This window comes from Oryza brachyantha, chromosome 8, assembly GCF_000231095.2.
Source record: "Oryza brachyantha chromosome 8, ObraRS2, whole genome shotgun sequence".
Taxonomy (NCBI): domain Eukaryota; kingdom Viridiplantae; phylum Streptophyta; class Magnoliopsida; order Poales; family Poaceae; genus Oryza; species Oryza brachyantha.
Window position 1 is genome coordinate 17,934,101 of NC_023170.2, and position 19,312 is coordinate 17,953,412.

General features: G+C 40.2%; 3 protein-coding genes across 3 annotated transcripts; 2 read left to right on the plus strand and 1 right to left on the minus strand.

Moving 5' to 3' along the window:
• Positions 1-2,461: 2,461 nt before the first annotated feature.
• Positions 2,462-5,704, minus strand: LOC102707797 (uncharacterized protein At2g27730, mitochondrial-like; the record flags this gene model as incomplete). The annotated part of the gene is made up of 3 exons (XM_015840210.1): positions 2,462-3,000; positions 3,340-3,378; positions 5,522-5,704. Coding segments are annotated over 3 exons (414 nt in total), but the record flags the coding sequence as incomplete, so codon positions are not given.
• Positions 5,705-5,925: 221 nt separating this feature from the next.
• Positions 5,926-7,540, plus strand: LOC102722237 (40S ribosomal protein S25-4). Its single transcript, XM_006659633.1, has 4 exons — positions 5,926-6,005; positions 6,094-6,168; positions 6,267-6,401; positions 7,219-7,540. The coding sequence occupies exons 1-4, from the start codon at positions 6,003-6,005 to the stop codon at positions 7,330-7,332; spliced, it is 327 nt and encodes a 108-aa protein (XP_006659696.1). The 5' UTR covers positions 5,926-6,002; the 3' UTR covers positions 7,333-7,540.
• Positions 7,541-10,496: 2,956 nt separating this feature from the next.
• Positions 10,497-19,008, plus strand: LOC102722515 (probable UDP-N-acetylglucosamine--peptide N-acetylglucosaminyltransferase SPINDLY). The gene is made up of 18 exons (XM_006659634.3): positions 10,497-10,775; positions 11,230-11,634; positions 12,360-12,521; positions 12,616-12,791; positions 12,881-12,956; positions 13,673-13,801; positions 13,884-14,003; positions 14,088-14,156; positions 14,252-14,333; positions 14,525-14,619; positions 14,957-15,021; positions 15,128-15,326; positions 15,862-16,056; positions 16,384-16,478; positions 16,585-16,720; positions 16,791-17,008; positions 17,193-17,320; positions 18,052-19,008. Exons 2-18 carry the CDS (start codon positions 11,266-11,268, stop codon positions 18,519-18,521), a joined length of 2,784 nt encoding a protein of 927 aa, XP_006659697.1. The 5' UTR covers positions 10,497-10,775; positions 11,230-11,265; the 3' UTR covers positions 18,522-19,008.
• Positions 19,009-19,312: the final 304 nt, after the last annotated feature.

Here is a 19,312-nt window from a genome sequence, read left to right on the forward strand (position 1 = left end):
CATTCCCTTCATACGGTTGATGAACTCTGCCATCGTTTCGTTTTGTCGCCATCGCTTTGCGTGATGTTGTGAGCGAGCAAGCTTGATTAAAGCTACACACATTTACGAACGTCACATGTTTGGAGTTCTATTTTTACGAATCTCACCTATAAGATGGTGTTAAAGACGGATGATATGGAGAATCATTCCGAGTTCTTGGTTTAGTATATGGTTGATTATTCATCCATGGAACTTCCGGAAGACTGAGATCTCATAGTTGTACACGTTGCATGATCTATGGAGATGAGTAGGTGCTAGCTAGATTATGTCTGAAAATATCTTACTAATCAGTACAAGAATGCTATTTCGTTCATTTCTGAACAAATTTCGTGCGCTGAGCTTGTGTGATCAGTTGCAGAGCGAGGTTCTCAAGGATGCCATCTCCCAGGTTGTTGGGGATTCCAAGGAGAAGAACAGGAAGTTCACCGAGACTAATAGCCAATTCATACGACTACTAGCTCCAATTTATCTATAATCAATCTAATAGCCAATTCATACAATAGTTATCTACAAAACATAAATATATGGTCCCACATGTTATACACACATTATGTCTTGGAGTCCGTGTGCAACTAGCTAGATAAGCATATTTTAAAGAGATAAGAGGGGAGAGAGAAGTGAGGTGGGCTACTAATTTGTAGCCAGCTGCACACGGGCTCCAAGACAGAATATGTGTATAACATGTGGGACCATATACTTATGTTTTATAAATAACTATCGTATGAATTAGCTATTAGATTGATTATAGATGAATTAGAGCTAGTAGTTGGCTGTACTATTGAACTTGCTCAAAGATATGCATTTTGTTTAATTCAGACTTCACTGATTTACCGTGTTTACAATCTTGTTGTAGTTTCCTAACTGAAACAAATCCATTGTTTTTAAGTGGTCATGTTTAAATTGTGCTTGTGCATTACCCCCACCTGATAGTAGTTTTTATCTGGGGCTGACTCCATTTTGCATCGACATATCTTGTAGGCAATTTGTTAACATCTAGTTTGCTTAGCTGTATGGAAATTGGGATTTTCTCACCGTAATACCAATCTCTTTATTCCGTTAAATTATACGGTGGCTGCGTTCGGCCCGTCTCTACTAACATCATATTTCCTCTTTTTTTCGCACGTTTTCTAAACGGCTAAACAGTTTATTTTTTACAAAAAGAAATCTATAGGAAAGTTATTTGAAAAAAATCATATTAATCTTTTTTATAATTTTTAATAATTAATTAATCATATACTAATATATTACTATGTTTTTCGCGCCAGATAACTTAGTCCCTGTTATTTCTACTTAGGATTATTGTAAGTTGGATTATTAAGCTAGATTACTGTAAGCTGAATTACAATAAGTTGTAGAAGAATAAGCTGTAATTTGTTTGTTTATTAGATTATTGGATTGACTAGTTTCTTGGGTTTACATGGCTAAAGTCTAGAATGCCCTTAACTATTTATGAGGTAAGCGGTGGCAAGTTACGTAATTACTTCGAAAAGTCAAAGAGCATTGGATCTTTAGCCAACCAATAATTAAAAAAGCATCTATAGAGTTGTTTATCAGATCATATTAATCTAGTTTATAGATTATAATAAGTTATTACGCTAATTCATCTTTTTGTTTTAGATTATTATTAATAAACTAGATTATAATAATCTTGAGTGGAAACAAAAAGGGCCTTAACACCCATCGGGGGCGAAGCTAGGAGCTTTTTATGGTGTTAAATGACACCAATGAAATCTTACAAACATCATTATAAATTAATGTTTTATATTATTTTTTATGTGTATTATTTCTAACAAGTATAGATATGCCATAAATAACTTTTTAGTCTAGCTTCACCCCTGGATGCAACCACGAGTACTGTGTTTCTGCCTGAAGATGGACTTGTTTCACATGTCCATGTGGGCTGCTGTGTTTATAAATGTCGTAGGATGAAAGAAAAAAATCATGTAAAGCATTGACAGCACTAGATTCATCTGTTCTGAATTTCTGGTGTTTGTTCAAGATTGAATCCATGCTTTGAGGTTATATCGTTGTTGGATGTTTGGACAAGCATACCAGTGTTCCCTTTCTGCATTTCATTTCGTTGCCTACCTATAGTTTTGCAGGATTTGCGTGCTGGTGCGGGTTCCAAATATTCAGTTTATCATCAACTCATTCACAATGTCCTGAGAATATATGAATAAGCCGTGCAGCTACAAACAAGTAGCATACACTAGTACATTGTTCCAGCAAGTAGCAAGCTCATACAATAGCTGCTCCATTCCCACTAGACGATAACACGCAAAAAATAATTTAAACGAACCCAGTCAAATATTGTAGCAGTATACCAGAAGAGTCACAAAATGCACAATTTATAAAAGAAAAACAAGGGAACATGTTTCACCTGCCAAATTGACACAGCAAAAGAAGAGCTATTCCATTCACATTTACTCAACAGATCATTCTCATTCCATTCATATTTATCTCACCAGATAATGTTGCTATGACAAAAAAGGGCACAATATTCTTCGGATCTAAAAGATTACCCTCCAAAAAAGAGATATACCCTATTCAGATGGCACAAAAATTATATGCCTTCCACTAATCCACTGTATAACGAGATTGCATACGACAGAAACTAAGCGAAAACTAACATTTGCCTGGTGTTGCATCCCTGAATAAATCGCATGGTTTTGCTCAGTTTAGTTCCAAAAGGTAGTGCAGGTGCGTAGGATGAGTAAAAGAAAGGAGAAATTGGACAGAAACTCTATCTGCAAGTCACAATTAGAGACCTCAGTTCGCAACCTCTTCTGACTTCTTGGGCCTTGGCAGGAGATACCATGCTATGGCACCTACAACACCAACAGCACCTGCGATGACAGCGTAGTTCTTGCTATTGTCGGTCGTCACACCAGCAGTTGAGCTGCCCTCAGCCTTCACATCAGCGCCAGGAGTAGATGAGCCTTGCTCTCCTGGGTTGGCACCCTGTAAGCATTTAGTATATGGTAAGTTGCACCAACCAATGATTAAATGATTCATGAATTCACAACCCACATAACAAGAACACACAACCAATTGATGGCCAACTAAAGTCTATGTATGGTCTGAAAATTGGTAAAAAGTACAACATACACTAATTGCATCTTCTCAGAACTAGGACGGATATCAAATGAAAATTTGTAAAAGTAAAATATCATGACCATGATTTTGCAGGGAAAAGTAATCTATAGTTTGAACTGATAATAAAACAGAAAAGATTTACACGGAGCAGAAAAGAATGAGTGCACAAGTTTAATGGGGACAAAGATAATGTGTTCCACATACCTTGCGTGCAAGTTTCTCCAGCTTTTCTTGTTCCATTTTCTGTAGTACAGTGAAGAACATTCAGATACAATTACACCAGCAAGAGTATAAAGTGCTATTAACAGAATATGCCAAAGAAACCAGAAATCCTGCAAAACCTAGGGGATAAGCAAGCATATGATTCACCATTCATGTTATGTGCTAACGATGATCAATATCTCTAAATATGATCAAGTTGCATCATAACAAACAGAATAGTCGTATCAGATCCACCCCACGTCATGTTGTAGCAGACTGACATAGGAATTAGGGTACCGAACCACACACATGTAAGCACATACGGAAAGAAAGGCAACACATAGTCGATCAGGAGATTAACAACACTTAGGAGTAACTAGAATAAAATGCAACATTTTTTTATTCTAATACCACCATCAATTGCACTAAGAAATATGATGGTTCAAGCAAAAGGGTACAAACTAAGCCAAGAAGATAGGCCCACACGAATTAGAAATTGCTTGAGCAGCACTTTAAAACTAGAACCAACAAGGCACATATCAATAATCTGAACAACACTGAAAGAAAAACTAAACAAATTTCTACCACAAACTATCCCACACAACTAACACTTAAGCAGAGGTGGCATTATCGCTAACTTGCAAGATTGTGTGAACCACAGATGCTTATGTAGCACACAAAGAAATATTGCACATACCCACGATGAAAAAAAACATAAAACAAGATAAAAAACCAACCAAATTGAAGCAGCACTTTCCTATATAGCACCACAGGAACGGATGAATTGACGAAACCAGTAATATTAATCAGAAAAGCAGCCTAATTACAGTTAGGAGCACATCACTCGAGAATATATGGTCCAATAAGCCAAAAATCCCTAAAAGCAACCGTATTACAGCAGGGTCGAGCAGAAACCGACCATAAACCTCTGCACGGCACACTAATACACCAAAACCCCACTACTCGCCATGAACAGAACTACAGAAGCAAACCACAAACTGTTGGAAATATGGTCACATTTCGACATATTTTAATCCAAAATAATAAGACAATAGGCATGACAAACATAGGGAATAATCTAACGATTACGAATAGAACATTCGACAGCATGCTTAATATACGATAAGCATAAGCATCCATATGATCATGAAATAGCAATGAAACCATTGCTATCAGGCATTTGAAAATATTAAACAGAATAGAGGAGAGCGTGATATACCCTGAAAATGGCCCTCTGCTGGTGTTTGAGGCAGTACTGCCTTCGTTGGTGTTGTTGTTCCCGTTGACGTTGACGTTGTCGTGCGCATCGCTGCCGTCGCTGTGCGTGCCGCCGCCGCCGTGACCACCACCGCTCCCGCTTCCATTCCCGTCAGTTGACATGGCGCAGTGAGCAGTCGTGCGAATGCACTCCCCAAAAACCTTAGCACCCGCCTACCCGAGCAGGTACTCTGGCGAGAGGGGTTCCGGAGGCCTGCTCATTCCGAACTCTCGTGCGCGCAAGAGAAACAGAACCGGGGAGAGAGATGGGTGGCGCAAGAACTCGAGGAGAATCAGAGAGGAGAAAAAGCTATGGAGAAGAACTCTCTGACCTCGGGAAGAAGAAGGAGGAATATGGAAACCCCCGAAACCGCGTCCCCTGATCCCCCGATTCCGTTACGTAATTACCGCGCAGTCAAATCGCGTAATTATCGCTGCGGACGCTATGCGCAATCAAATCACGTGATTACCGCTGTGCAATTACGGGGATTCAAAATTCTTTCCTTCAATTCCGTTACGTAATTACCGCGCAGTCTCTGCGGACGTTACGCGCAATCAAAATTTCCAGCCGTTGCAAAAAGGAAGGGGGACGGGCGGGCGCCGCGGCCGGACAAGCCGGCGGGCGCGCGCGCGTGTGGCGGTCTTCCTACTGTCTCAACCAGTCAACGGAGAGTCTCACTAACCTCTCTATTTAAGTTGAGCTTCTCCACTCTAAATCTCCAAGCTGGTATTATTGTCTCTACCATTCATTGTGGGCTAGTGGAATTTTAATCAACTTTAATTGGGCCTAGCCCATTTTGATTAACACAAACCTCTCCACATCAGGCCGACACTTCTCTACTTGCATCTAGAGCACATCTACCGCGAAAAGAACAACCATAACCATCAAGGGAAGCATGGTCGGTGAAGCGAGCGGGGGTTATAATACCTTGTTGTAGATGTTCTCGGCAGCCTTGTCCTCCTCCCCGAGCACCTTGCCGCCGCCGGAGGAGAGGAGCCGCCGCGTAGCGAGCCTCGCCTGAACCCGCCATCGCCATCGCCATCGCCATCGAACCCTAGGCCACGCTTCGGCTTGCTCTCTCTCTCTCCTCTTCTTGCGTTGGAACTTGGAAGAAACAAAACGAAGAGCTCGAGAAGAGGAGGGAGGAGTGGTGCCACGTGTATAGGAGGTCTTCCTGTCCGTCCGATTGCCATCCTGCGGCTACGCGTGGCTCGCGCTCATTTGCTTGCCCTTCGGGGAGCTTTCTACCGTCCGATCGGATCAGACGGTGGATGCTGCACGTGGCGCGCTATATAAGCGTGTCCCACCGCTCTCCTCAAAACCCTAGCGCCGCCGCCGCAGTTGCCTCCCTCTCCTCCTCTGCTCCCGCTGCCGCCGCCGTCTTCGTTTCCGCGCCGCCGCCGCCGAGATGGTAAATTCGCATGGTCCTTATGCCTTTGGAGACCGCGTACTGGTTCGCCGCGTCGTGGGTGTTGATGTGCTCGTCTCTGTCGTTGCAGGCCCCGAAGAAGGACAAGGCCCCGCCGCCGTCGTCGAAGCCGGCCAAGTCCGGCGGTGGCAAGCAGAAGAAGAAGGTGACGCTGTCTCCCTCTCTCTCTCTCTATCTCAACCTCACTTGTTCCTCGGTTGGTTCTGATGGTGGATGCGCGTGGCGTGTTGTTGATTGGTGCAGAAGTGGAGCAAGGGAAAGCAAAAGGAGAAGGTGAACAACTCGGTGCTGTTCGACCAGGCCACCTACGACAAGCTGCTCTCCGAGGTTCCCAAGTACAAGCAGATCACCCCCTCCGTGCTCTCTGAGAGGCTCAGGGTAATCTCCCCTCTCTTAGATCTCGTGATATCTGATTACTAGACTGCTGTTAATCTTTCGCAAGCTATCTTAATTAACCTATGAATCTGACATCAAAATTATCTTATGATCATGCCGTGAATTTTGCAATGTGTCTCTGACCATGATCGATCTAGTCTCTAACCTTTTATTTAGATATGCCATTGCGTATGTCATAGTTGCACATATTCTACTCTGTTATAATTGACAGTTAAATACTGAATGTTACCATGTTATTTGGATGGAACTTGGAAGTTTTTGTAGCAACCTCTATAGTGGGTCATAGTGACATACTGGCATGCTGGTTGTATATTGAATGGCCTGTCTGCTGTCAGATTGATAATATTGCTAGTATTGATGCGTGTGTTGCGTCGTTGCGCCTGCTAATGTTCATTTATACTCTCTTTGGATTGTGGTATTTCATTTCATTTGCTTGTCATAAATCATGCATCCTGATTTATGTGATTATCTGCTCATATAATTTTGTTCATGTTGTTCGTTCATACTTGAATTCATTTGTTATTCTAAACAATGACCTTAGAGCCTCTAGTTAGTTTATAGGTGCCCCCCCCCCCCCCCAAAATATGTTTCTTGTCTCTCTGCGATACCAATTTTTGTGTTTTTGTGTTACTTGTAGGCTTCTAAAAACTTCGATTGCACATTCATGCTTGTTTGATTTGATATAACACTGAGCTTATTGGGCACTTGCTGATCTCTGAACCTTCTCAATTCTATGTTTTGCAAATGCGTTCTGTTTATGCATGGTCAACTAAAATGTGATTTCCCTTATTCTTTGCAGATCAACGGGTCCCTGGCTCGCAGGGCTATCAAGGATTTGATGGCTCGGGGCCTAATCCGCATGGTCGCTGTTCACTCAAGCCAGCAGATCTACACCAGGGCAACCAACACCTAAGTGTGAGGGTGACCTGCATCTTTGTATGCCCTGAATGTGTATGAGGGGCTTCTACTCTAGAACAGCTGTTACCTTTGTCGAGTTTCTAATGTTATGTCAAATGAGCTACCTGTGATGATCAGCATCTTGGTATGTCTGAAACATTTCAGAGATTTTTGTTATTAGTTGAGTACTGTTCTTGTTTGCCTTATGGAATTTTACTGCCATCGGTTAGTTTGATTGTTGGAACCATGTTTCCACAAGGTCATGCTTACAAATCGTCGTGGCAATACACTGAGTTGTGGTAACTAGGAATATCAGTCTGTTGTCGACACTAACGCTGAGCTGGGTTGAATGCGGTTGTTCTCAACGCATGTTCATGAGCAGTGCGTACTTTTGGTAGTACCAGGTTGCCCACAACAATATCATATCTGTCTCAGCTTATTGAAGGTGGTCGTTGGCCCTGGCTCTACTGAAGAAATAGCTCCATGTTCGTATTTTCATTGTAAGAAACATTTTTATCAGTCAACAGGTAACGTTATGAACATCTCCCCTGTTGCATACTTGCATTGCCGTGCAAATCCCATATGTACATTGGAAGCTGAACGTGTTGATGTTGGACATGTTCAGAACCGAGGTCTCTTCTCTTGTATAACAAACTACATAATGTTTTTTTTAGTTTTAGTAAATTGTCCCGAATCCTCTGCCTCACTTTTCTAGTTCTCCCTTTTTCTCCTTCCCACCTCAGAAAATTCAGTCGGATATGGAGCAAATTCTTGTTATTTTTATACGAAACCAACAAGCTGGAAAGTTTAGCATGAAAACATTGATTCATTGGAAAGGTAGTAACGACCTCCGGAGTCAAGAGTGGATATATGATACACATGATTTTGTCATAAAGAGTTCAATTCTTCTAAAATTCCTGAGAAATTTCTCGAAGTGCACAGAACGTTGAAAGCTAACTGAATGTTCTTAGCTAATCAAACGGGGACTGAAATAGAGTTAGGGACTAAGGGTCTACTTTGATCGGTAGAAAAACAGAGAAATTTATAGGAATTTGATTCCACATAATTTTTAGTTTTCTCGAAACAAAGTATTAGGACACAAAGCATCCTATCAAATTTATATGAATGGTTGGAAAGGGGGAGATTTTTTTGGAATAAAGTTAGCGTAAAGTCTAACCTAATCGCCCAGTTATAGTCATTTATGTATTTTCCCATGTTGCGCAATCCTATTCAAAATCCTATAGTTCTCATATTCCCATGTTTTCGCAATCATGAATTTCCAATAGGGCCTAAATGGGTGGCTCAGTGCATTGAGGTGCACACTAAAATTATTGAAGGTATATGTAGATGTGAGCTTCTTGTGGAGTTGTGGTAGATATCGAATGGTGCTATGTTTCTAGTTTCATACATATAATCCTAAAGTGTTTATATTTTCATATATAAAATCACTATATAAGTAAAAACTATGCATATATATGAGGTTAAATAGGAGTATACCATATTGTTACTCCTAGAGCATTTTCAATTGCCTCTTCACCTCTGTGTCCAAGCTCTTCATAAAGGAGAAAAAACCCTAGCATATCCCCACACTAGAAAAAAAAACATTGCTCTAGTAGACTCTTCATGCCATCGCATTAGCCAAGCTTAAGTCCGTGGGCCAACTTGCCATTCTTATTGGCCAAATATATTTCCGCAATCTCTATTCCCCCAAACATCTCCTAGCACCTCCCCTTTCCCAACCTTACGGATGAAGAAGGTTATGTTGTATTTAGTGCTTGTGATAATTATCTTTGCATTGTTGCTTGTTGTATGGATGTCACAGTGTTGTATTGATTGCATATACACACTGTATCAAACAATCCACTATGCATCTGCATACGCTCCAAATCCATCTAAAATTATTGGGTCAGGACATGGTATGATCACTATTCGTCCTTTTTTGATATGTTTCACCCTCTATGCCTTAACATCCAAAACAAGTAAACAACGCTACAAACGAGAAGATCAAGGATCAAGGGTAGCACCTAGAGGAGGGCGATGCTGCTAGGATCTTGGAACGCATGGTGCGTGATAGTGTGGGCACATCCTATCTGCCATAACATTGTTTGTAGCATAGCCCTTAGCAACGAACGTCTGTTGAAGCATGTATAAGGATTTAAGGAGTGAAGATTGGGGAGATGGAATGGTTGTGCATATTTTGACTTTTGAGGCATGAGGGTATGATGGTACGGATAGTCGACACACTTAGCGATGAATAGGCTAAGGCAAGACATAATTGTCTCGGTAATAAAAGAGACATTGTTATATATTCATTGTACAAATAAGACGACGATAATATTGAAAAAGTAGTGAATGCATAATATTTTGGAAAGGAAGAGTAAAGGGAGGATAGACTGATGTGTAATCCCCTGTGTTATTTGCATATATATATATATATATATATATATATATATATATATATATATATAAAGTAATTTTCGTGGATTACACTTGGAACCTTAGTAAGCATACGCGAAAAGATGTGCTATTCGCTATGTTTTATAATACAAGACTTAATAACTTTGTCTAAATTTATATAAGTGTCAATGAATACAAACATATACAAATTACATACACTTATTAATGGATGAATATAGATAAAACTAGAAAGTTATGCGATATGAAATTGAGTAAATAACTATTAAAAATAATTTAGAAGTAAAACTTTTATATGCTGATTCTTACCGTTCTAAAAGCTAACGTGGTAACATAAAATAACATGAAACCCCACAAAATCAACTTCAAAATCAAAATCTTAGCATATACTACTTTTTGCACGTATGAAACTGTCAAAGCAACAAGGCCCGCTCTGCAGGGAGAAAATAGGGCTGAATTTATCGGGACCGTTGAAGATACTCTGACTAGTCCAAAATACCTCTCAGAGTAAACAGTAACATGCTACAGCTAAACAATGCTAGACGTCAGCATTTTATCCTTAACCTCTCTGTCATGCAATTAGGGGACTGTTTAAAATCATTACAGATCGTTGCTCCCACAAGGAAAGCAAAGGAATAAAGTAAAAACTGAGGGGTGGCAGCCAAAAGATAGCAGAAAAAAGTGTCAAAAAAATAAAAAAAAGCTGCTGCGTCCACCACAGCAACAGCAGCGCAGTACAAAAGGCAGCTCGCTCGCCTCATCAATCAAAGCGAGCGCACGATGAAACCGTAAAGAAGATCAGGGAAAAATCCAGAAAAGGAAAAAAAGGAATAAACGGAGGGGCCTAAACACCAAAATTTTTCCTCTTTCTCCTCCTCCTCCTCCCGAAACCCTCGCCGCCGTCGGAACCCTCGCGGCGCGGCGGGGCACCTGCGGCGTCACGGAGGGGTAGTGTCCCCTCCCCTCCCCTCGCCGCGGCGTGGCGGCGGGGGCTGCCTCTGCCGCGCCATGATCTTTGCGCCGCTGGACTGCCGCCAACCCAATGTGAGCTCCTCCCTACCCTACCTCGCCCGTCCTGCTTCCCAGCCGCTGTGGCATTATGGTTCTTGCTTCTTGAGCTGGAAGAGTTCCCTTGCGTTGCAAACGCTTAACGCTCCCGCTTTTCCTGTCAATTTTTAGTTCTTGTATTCTTTTGGGGTTGTTCTGCTAAGTTGTTGTTTGCCAAAACAAAAAAAAAAGTTCGTGTTTTCTTCCGCCTAGGGTTTTGGAATTTGCAATCTTGTGTTCTTTCCCCCCGAGTTTTTACTGAAAAGCTGCGGCTTTTACGCAATTCGGTGATAGCCCAAAGCCGCGTCTTTTTCGTAGTCTTTACGCTCATTTGGCTCCAAAATTTTCTCCTTTTTTTGTTTGACGCGGTTCCTTCACGCTAATATTCGCAACTGAAATGTCAAACCTACGGAGCCATTCTATATTGATCGTTGCTACATTATTTCTGCAGAAAAGATAAAGATAGAAGTAGGTGAATTTCTCTACCATGGGGCGACCAGGGATGGACTCCACCGAAGGGAGGGAGAGCAACGGCGTGGTTGCTGAACTTAACGGTGGTGCTGTCCCTGCAAAGCATCAGTCGGACGTGAAGGACACCTTGCGGTATGCCGGCATCCTCCGCTCCCGCAACAAATTTGCTGAAGCGCTCCAGTTATACAACAATGTTCTTGAGAAGGATGGAGCCGATGTGGAGGCCCTTATTGGGAAAGGGATTTGCCTCCAGGCACAGAGCCAACCGATGCAGGCCATCGAGTGCTTCTCACAGGTTGTCAAGATCGACCCTGCGAATGCGTGTGCTCTCACGCATTGTGGGATGATATACAAAGATGAGGGTCACTTGGTTGAAGCTGCAGAGGTATGTGTAAGATTCTTCATGTGCATTCCCTGTTCTTACTGTTGGCTCACTCATTATCGTGGACACTAGAAATCTCAGATGTTGTCTGTGGTTTTTACGACCTCAAATATACTAATTATTGAAGTAAACCCCCTTCATTATTGTGCTGCTGAAAAACACAATCTTTCAGCCGTGTGCCTTGCACTCCCCAAAATACCAGGGAATGAGACTTGCATTCAAGTTCTGATTTCTGAGGGGTGGTATTGTAGACTTATTTTTAAGACCAAGTTATATCTTGGGTTGTTCATGTCCAAGAACTGTAACTCGAAGCAGAACCAACTAGTTTGATAGGTTCTTGATCAACCATACCATACAGGAGATAAATAGTTGATGGATACTCATGACTTTTCCAGCTGAAGAGTTGTTATTACCACCATGGCATGCTTATTAGCACTGTAGAATTTTGTGCAAGGAATTAATGTCTAGCTGGTGGATAGAGATCGCATTTGAACAAACCAAGGCTTGCCACAGCTACAAAAGAGTAACAACTTTCGCCCCTTGGAGAATAGTGATCCCTAATATTTGGTGGGGAGGGTAAAAGTCCTAACCAATCTAATGCATAAGGCTAAAGCAATTGGGCACTCCAAAATATCTCTCTCTTGAAAAGGCTAGGAATTTCAATGTGGTTACTATATTTATACGTGATGTATTTATCGATAAATGTTCTGATGGAGAGATTGTAACAGGCTTATCAAAAAGCCCGAAGTGCAGATCCTTCCTACAAACCTGCCGCGGAGTTTCTTGCTATTGTGTTGACCGATCTTGGAACTAGCTTGAAGCTTGCAGGTAATACAGAGGATGGGATTCAAAAATATTGTGAAGCTTTGGAAGTTGACAGCCACTATGCGGTACCATCGCCAACTCTAATTTATATCAAGAATCACTGTTATTTTGTTTCTGTTCCCCATTTAAGGTTTTTATGTATTATTCTGTTTTATGCAGCCTGCTTATTACAACCTCGGCGTGGTTTATTCGGAGATGATGCAATTTGATTTGGCTCTTACTTGTTATGAGAAAGCTGCTTTGGAGAGGCCATTATATGCTGAAGCTTACTGCAACATGGGAGTTATTTACAAGAACCGTGGAGAGCTAGAAGCAGCAATTGCTTGCTATGAGAGGTAAGGTTTAATTTCATTAAAATTATGCTGATTCCCTTAGTACTCATGTTGAAATGTAATGTTGGCTTTGCTGTATGACTGTGTCCCAGGTGCTTGACTATTTCCCCCAACTTTGAGATTGCCAAGAATAACATGGCAATAGCGCTAACCGACTTGGGTACAAAGGTGTGGGTGTTGTTCCTTTTTATTTAAACCAAATCATCACATTGTTTGGTGTCCAGTGTAATTCTAATGGTTACAATCGCTTCTCCATTATATTAGCAGTCATGCCTGACATTTTATCTGTGACAGAAACCCTGGTTTAGATGGTGATTTGAAAGCTGTCTCAAACATATGAGTTAGGCTCTGTTGTTACTGGATGATAGGAGAAAAAGTCTTCTTATTTCTTGTGAGCACGCTTCACAAATTGCTAAACGGTGTGTTTTTGCAAAAAAAAATCTATCTAAAATTTGCTTTAAAAAATCATATTAATCCATTTTTTCAAGGTTGCAACAGCTAATACTTAATTTATCAGTCACTAATGAGATACCTCCTTTTGTGTGATATTCTTCTTCTTCTTATTGTTATTCTATTTCACTCACCCTCAATCTCACCTTTAATGAGAAAAGCACATGATAACTCTAATTTTTGTTCATTGCTTGTCTGCTCACTTTTAACTGTGAGCATAGCAACTTAGAATGACCTTCATCATATGAATCAAGATCTGCACCTAATGTTCATTGTCTACTGTGTTTTTTTTTTTGTTTCATCTGCAAATACTTTCTTAATGTATTACTTTGGTATACATTAAGAATTGTTAGCACTGGGCACTGCATTTGGTGATGGTAATTTATTAAAATAATTCTATTGTATTTTTCTCTTATCATTTAACATTTTTACAGGTAAAAATTGAAGGTGACATTAATCAAGGTGTGGCATACTACAAGAAAGCTCTGTTCTACAATTGGCACTATGCTGATGCTATGTATAATCTCGGTGTCGCATATGGTGAAATGTTGAATTTTGAAATGGTCAGTCGTAAGAAAATTTCTTTAATATTCTTTTGCATGTCTATCCACTCTTTTGCTGACACTCTATTTCTGTGTTCCAAAGGCTATTGTTTTTTACGAGCTTGCTCTGCATTTCAATCCTCGCTGTGCTGAGGCATGCAACAATCTGGGAGTAATATACAAGGACAGAGATAATCTTGACAAAGCTGTTGAATGTTATCAAGTAAGTGGGATTAATTATGCAGTATGCACTATGTGCAGATCGTCGCAGAGTAGATTTATTTATTTGTCTTCTCTTCTGTTGTAGATGGCCTTGTCAATTAAGCCAAATTTCTCCCAGTCATTAAATAACCTTGGAGTTGTCTATACTGTCCAGGCATGTCCCTCTGCTATCTGTCTTGCACAATTTCCATTGGAATGGTTTGTTCATATCACATTTTAGCTTATTGAACGTGTTGTTCTTCATATTAGGGAAAGATGGATGCTGCTTCAACCATGATTCAGAAGGCCATCTTGGCAAATCCCACCTATGCTGAAGCATACAATAACCTGGGTAATGTTTAATTAACCAGCAGCGTTAGAGCCTCTAAAATTCTATGTTGTCATTTGAAACAGCATAAGCTAAGACTTGTAAGAGCTATATAATCACTAATAAGCAATTCATTGGTTTGCATAATGTCCTTTTTGATAACTAGGATGAGACTTAGATACATAACTGACAATTCATCACTGCTTTCATCATAGGTGTTCTTTACAGAGATGCAGGAAGTATTACTTTAGCTGTACAAGCTTATGAGAGATGCCTTCACATTGATCCTGATTCACGAAATGCTGGTCAGGTACTTTCTTTGTCCTAGATCTTGTTTATTAAATCGTCTTTTCGATTTTTAACGTGTTACATGGAGAATTAAATTTATTCAAGCAGGTACCGCTACTAACTACACTTCCCCATTTAGTGGCAAACTGGGATCCAAATATATAAATGTTTGTTCATCATATAAATAGACAATAGTCCCATTACATATTAATAATTTATTTTAATCCTATTGCGTGCCTATTGTATCTGTTTTGTTGCTCTTCTATAATTTATGGAAGAGCTGCGATTTATATTTTTAACATCCAACTGAATAGTTATTCTCTCCTTGAGGCAAACTTACAATATAACTTGTTCTGCAGAATCGTTTGCTTGCATTGAATTATATTGATGAGGGTTCTGATGACAAACTTTATCAAGCTCACAGGTCACAGAGCACTTCTTCACAATAGGCAGTTATATTTCGTTCGAATGTTTTTCTGCTTGTATGTGTTAAGATTTCTCAACTAATCATTGTATTTTATGTTTTGCAGGGAGTGGGGAAAGCGCTTCCTGAAATTATATCCACAGTATACTACTTGGGATAACTCGAAAGTTGCTGATCGTCCACTGGTCATTGGTTATGTGTCTCCTGATTACTTTACTCACTCTGTGTCATACTTCATTGAAGCTCCCCTTACACACCATGACTACTCAAATTACAAGGTGGTTGTGTACTCTGGTGTTGTGAAGGTAGATATAGTCCTTCCTTTTTCTTGTTAGTTATTTTTCTTTCATATTCCGACCCAAAAAACTTGTTTGGACTGCCTTGCCCCATTAAGGTCTAAAGTATGTATGCAAAAACTATTCCTTTTGAAAACACACTTAGGATAGTGAACTGTACCTATTTTCCAGGATATGCCACTAGGCTACATCAAATGTCAGGATATACCACTCAATTGCTCATTTATAAGTGTTATATTCTGAAAACGCCCAAGAAAGGTTAGCTCAGCGATAGAGGATTTGTAATTGGAAATCATCCAAGTTGAGGTTGACAAGTGGACCTAGAGTTGTTCATATTAGTAACTAGTTATTTTCCAACCTGCATGATTTTCCTACTAGTACAAAGAAATTAGCCCTTATTTTTCTACAATCTGTTCAAGTACCTAGGCTTTCAATATATTGAGTACAGGAAGGTCCCTGGCCCCCCTGTATCATTTACATACTTGTTCTTTGATGTTCTTTTAATCACTTTTCATTCATATTTATTCAATTGAAAATTATTTAGGCAGATGCCAAGACCCTTCGATTCAAGGATAAGGTATTAAAAAAAGGTGGATTGTGGAGAGATATATATGGTATTGATGAAAAGAAGGTTGCTAGCTTGGTAAGAGAGGATAAAGTGGACATACTTGTGGAACTTACTGGTCATACGGCAAATAACAAGTTAGGAACAATGGCATGCAGGCCTGCTCCTATTCAGGTACCTTTGTGCCCCCATGACCCATAAAAAGTTGTGATGCACTTTTGGTTTTCTTTCTTTCATAGCATGGCACACAACTCTCCTGCGCGTTCGAGGAAAGAAAAAAATATCGCTTTAATCAATTTCAACTGTTTGGACAAGTGATTTTTATCCATATGATTTATACTGCAAACTTCTTCTGACCTTGTAACATGACTGATTCCTTTTCACTCTGGTCAATGAAACTATCCAAGGATCCAATCATAAATGATCATCTGATTCTCCTAAAAATTAATTATCTGGTTACTGAGCTGACAGGGGCTTCTTTAACTTGAATTCTCCACCCAGGTTACTTGGATTGGTTACCCTAATACGACAGGTTTGCCAACAATTGACTACCGAATAACAGATTCATTGGCTGACCCACCTAATACAGTTCAAAAGTAAGCCATCTGCTTTTATTTTGGCGATAGCTATTCTGGCATGCACTTTTATTCCCATACATCTAGAACACAATGATGACAATTATGAAATATGAATTATCCGCAGGCATGTTGAAGAGTTGGTGCGTCTTCCTGAAAGCTTTCTTTGTTACAGTCCTTCCCCAGAAGCTGGGCCTGTTTGTCCCACTCCAGCAATTTTAAATGGCTTCATCACGTTTGGGAGCTTTAATAATCTAGCAAAGGTGACACATAAAACTTGATTTATCAGTTTGTTTTTGCTGGATCACTATTTATTGATTTTTCCTTTTGCAGATTACACCAAAAGTATTGCAAGTTTGGGCCAAAATTTTATGCGCGGTTCCTAACTCCCGTCTTGTGGTTAAGTGCAAACCATTCTGCTGTGACAATATTCGACAGAAATTCCTATCAGCACTTCAGGATTTGGGTTTGGAGCCATTACGAGTTGACTTGCTGCCACTTATCCATCTCAACCATGATCACATGCAAGCATATTCCCTAATGGACATCAGGTGAGATATTGTGAAACATCTTTTTGGCCATGTTTAAGCATTGTTATGTAATGAGTAGATCCATTCTACTAGATATTTTACATTGTTCTTTGCAAATCCTTAGCATGTCCCATGAAGATGCATTTTGCTGCTTTATCCATGTTTCTCTGAATGCCTGTCTGAACTTTGGTCTGTTCCTTTTCAGCCTGGATACGTTTCCATATGCTGGAACTACCACAACATGCGAATCTCTATACATGGGTGTTCCATGTGTTACTATGGCTGGCTCAGTACATGCTCATAATGTTGGTGTTAGTCTGCTCACTAAAGTTGGTACGTGTTTCCTAACTCTGCTGTACCAATAGATTGAATTGCTGTGCAGTTTTATTTACATGTTTTTTGTTGATCGACTGGTTTTCTTCCCTTATGTGGGTGTATTAGCTGGCACATAAAGCCAAACCGAAGTCCAAATTAACAAACAAGCAGCTTTTTTGGTTAGACTTTTTTAAAGCCATAAGCCACTCTTGCACAATTGGTTTGAGTAGCTTTTTTCGACTTTATCTTGATTAGAGTTAGAACTCCACCCTTAAGGCTTAAAAGCCACCGGCTTATAAACCATAAAAGCTGAGCCCCCCATCTTGTATCCTATGCTTATGCTTATAAGCCAAAATTTGAATTTTAAAACTTTAATTTCAAAGTTGATTTTGGGGCTTTTTCAACGTAATTTATTTTCACCCTTTGCTTTTAGATCACTAAGAATACATATAGAAGTTTTACGCACAAATTATTTTTAATCATTAATAAGCTGTTTGTTATGCTTATAATTAGCGAAAAGATGGGGCTGAATAAATGGCTTAAAAACCCAAGCTGAAACAAGGGGGACCATGTCCATGTGTAGAACTCAGAAAAAACTTGCACTATTGTACCGTCCATTTTCAATTTTAATTATATCTACCATGGAATGATACATATGAACTTGATGACTGGAGCCATGATTCTAGCTGTTGCATCTGTCCTTTCTTTACACAGTTGAACTTGGTTGACATTAGCTGTTATTCGTGCAGGGCTGGGGAGGCTGGTTGCAAAATCTGAGGATGAATATGTTAGCTTAGCATTGGATTTGGCGGCAGATGTTACTGCCTTGCAAGAATTGAGAATGAGCCTCCGAGGGCTGATGCTGAAATCACCAGTATGTGATGGAGAGAACTTCACAGGTGGTCTGGAATCTGCATACAGAAACATGTGGCGCAGGTATTGTGATGGGGATGCGCCAGCACTGAGGCGGTTGGAGCTGTTACCGGAAGAGCCATGTTCCAATAACAATAAGCAAGATTTCGGCGACAATCAGGCAGCAGACCTCGCAGATCTGAAAACACAGAGAGTAGATTCCGCGGTAGACAGAGATAATCAGCCGGTGCTAGCAGCCAATGCCGCAGTGGGGGAAGTTCAGCAGGCTCAAATAATGATGAATGGTGTGAGTTCACCTGTCTCCTCTTCTGGAAGAGCTGAAGCAAATGGGCACATAAGCCGATGACCAAGGGGGAGTCGGCATGCTCCACTGATGTGGGAAACACTGACCCACTGTAGCTCGAGACACACCATTGATGCCTTGAGAGAATTCGATGCTTGCAGGCCTCCACTGGGTGTCTCATTTGTGGACACCCACAGTGGATAAGAGCACTTGTGTGCCATCTGACGGCAATTCTCTGGTTACACTTGACCTGTAGCAAATGTAAGATTATTCATGGGGGAATGCTTATAGAGTTTGATTCGTAGAGCTGTACCCCATGTGTAGGTTATGAATATGATGGCTTTAGTTGCCATGTTAGAAACAAGCAAAAGAGGAGCAAGCCCTTGTTGTATATGCAGAAAAACAGAACTGAGAAAAACTACTAGAATCAATTGACAGGCGGCATTTCAACTCTCTGTGATGATTTACATGTATGTGCTCATCTGCTGTCAAAATGATGGTTCTTACTTACCCTGCCTGTCACAAATCATGTCGCTCTCCATCCTTTTACTTGTGCAGTTATGCCTATGGTTATAAGCTAAAATGTAAATTTTAAAACTTAAATTAAAGTTGATTTTAGGGGGTTTTTCTATTGTATTTTGTTTTTTCTTTTAGATTGCTAAGATCAGATATAAAAATTTTGTTTGTAAATTATTTTTAAATCGTTAATAAGTTGTTTTGCTCGTCCTTGTAAAAAACATAAGGATGATCCTGGCCATTTTCAATTTTCACAAAGTCAAACCCGAAAACTCTCAAAACGTTGAGCATATTAGTTCACTATATATCTTCTACTACATACAAAACATACATACCGT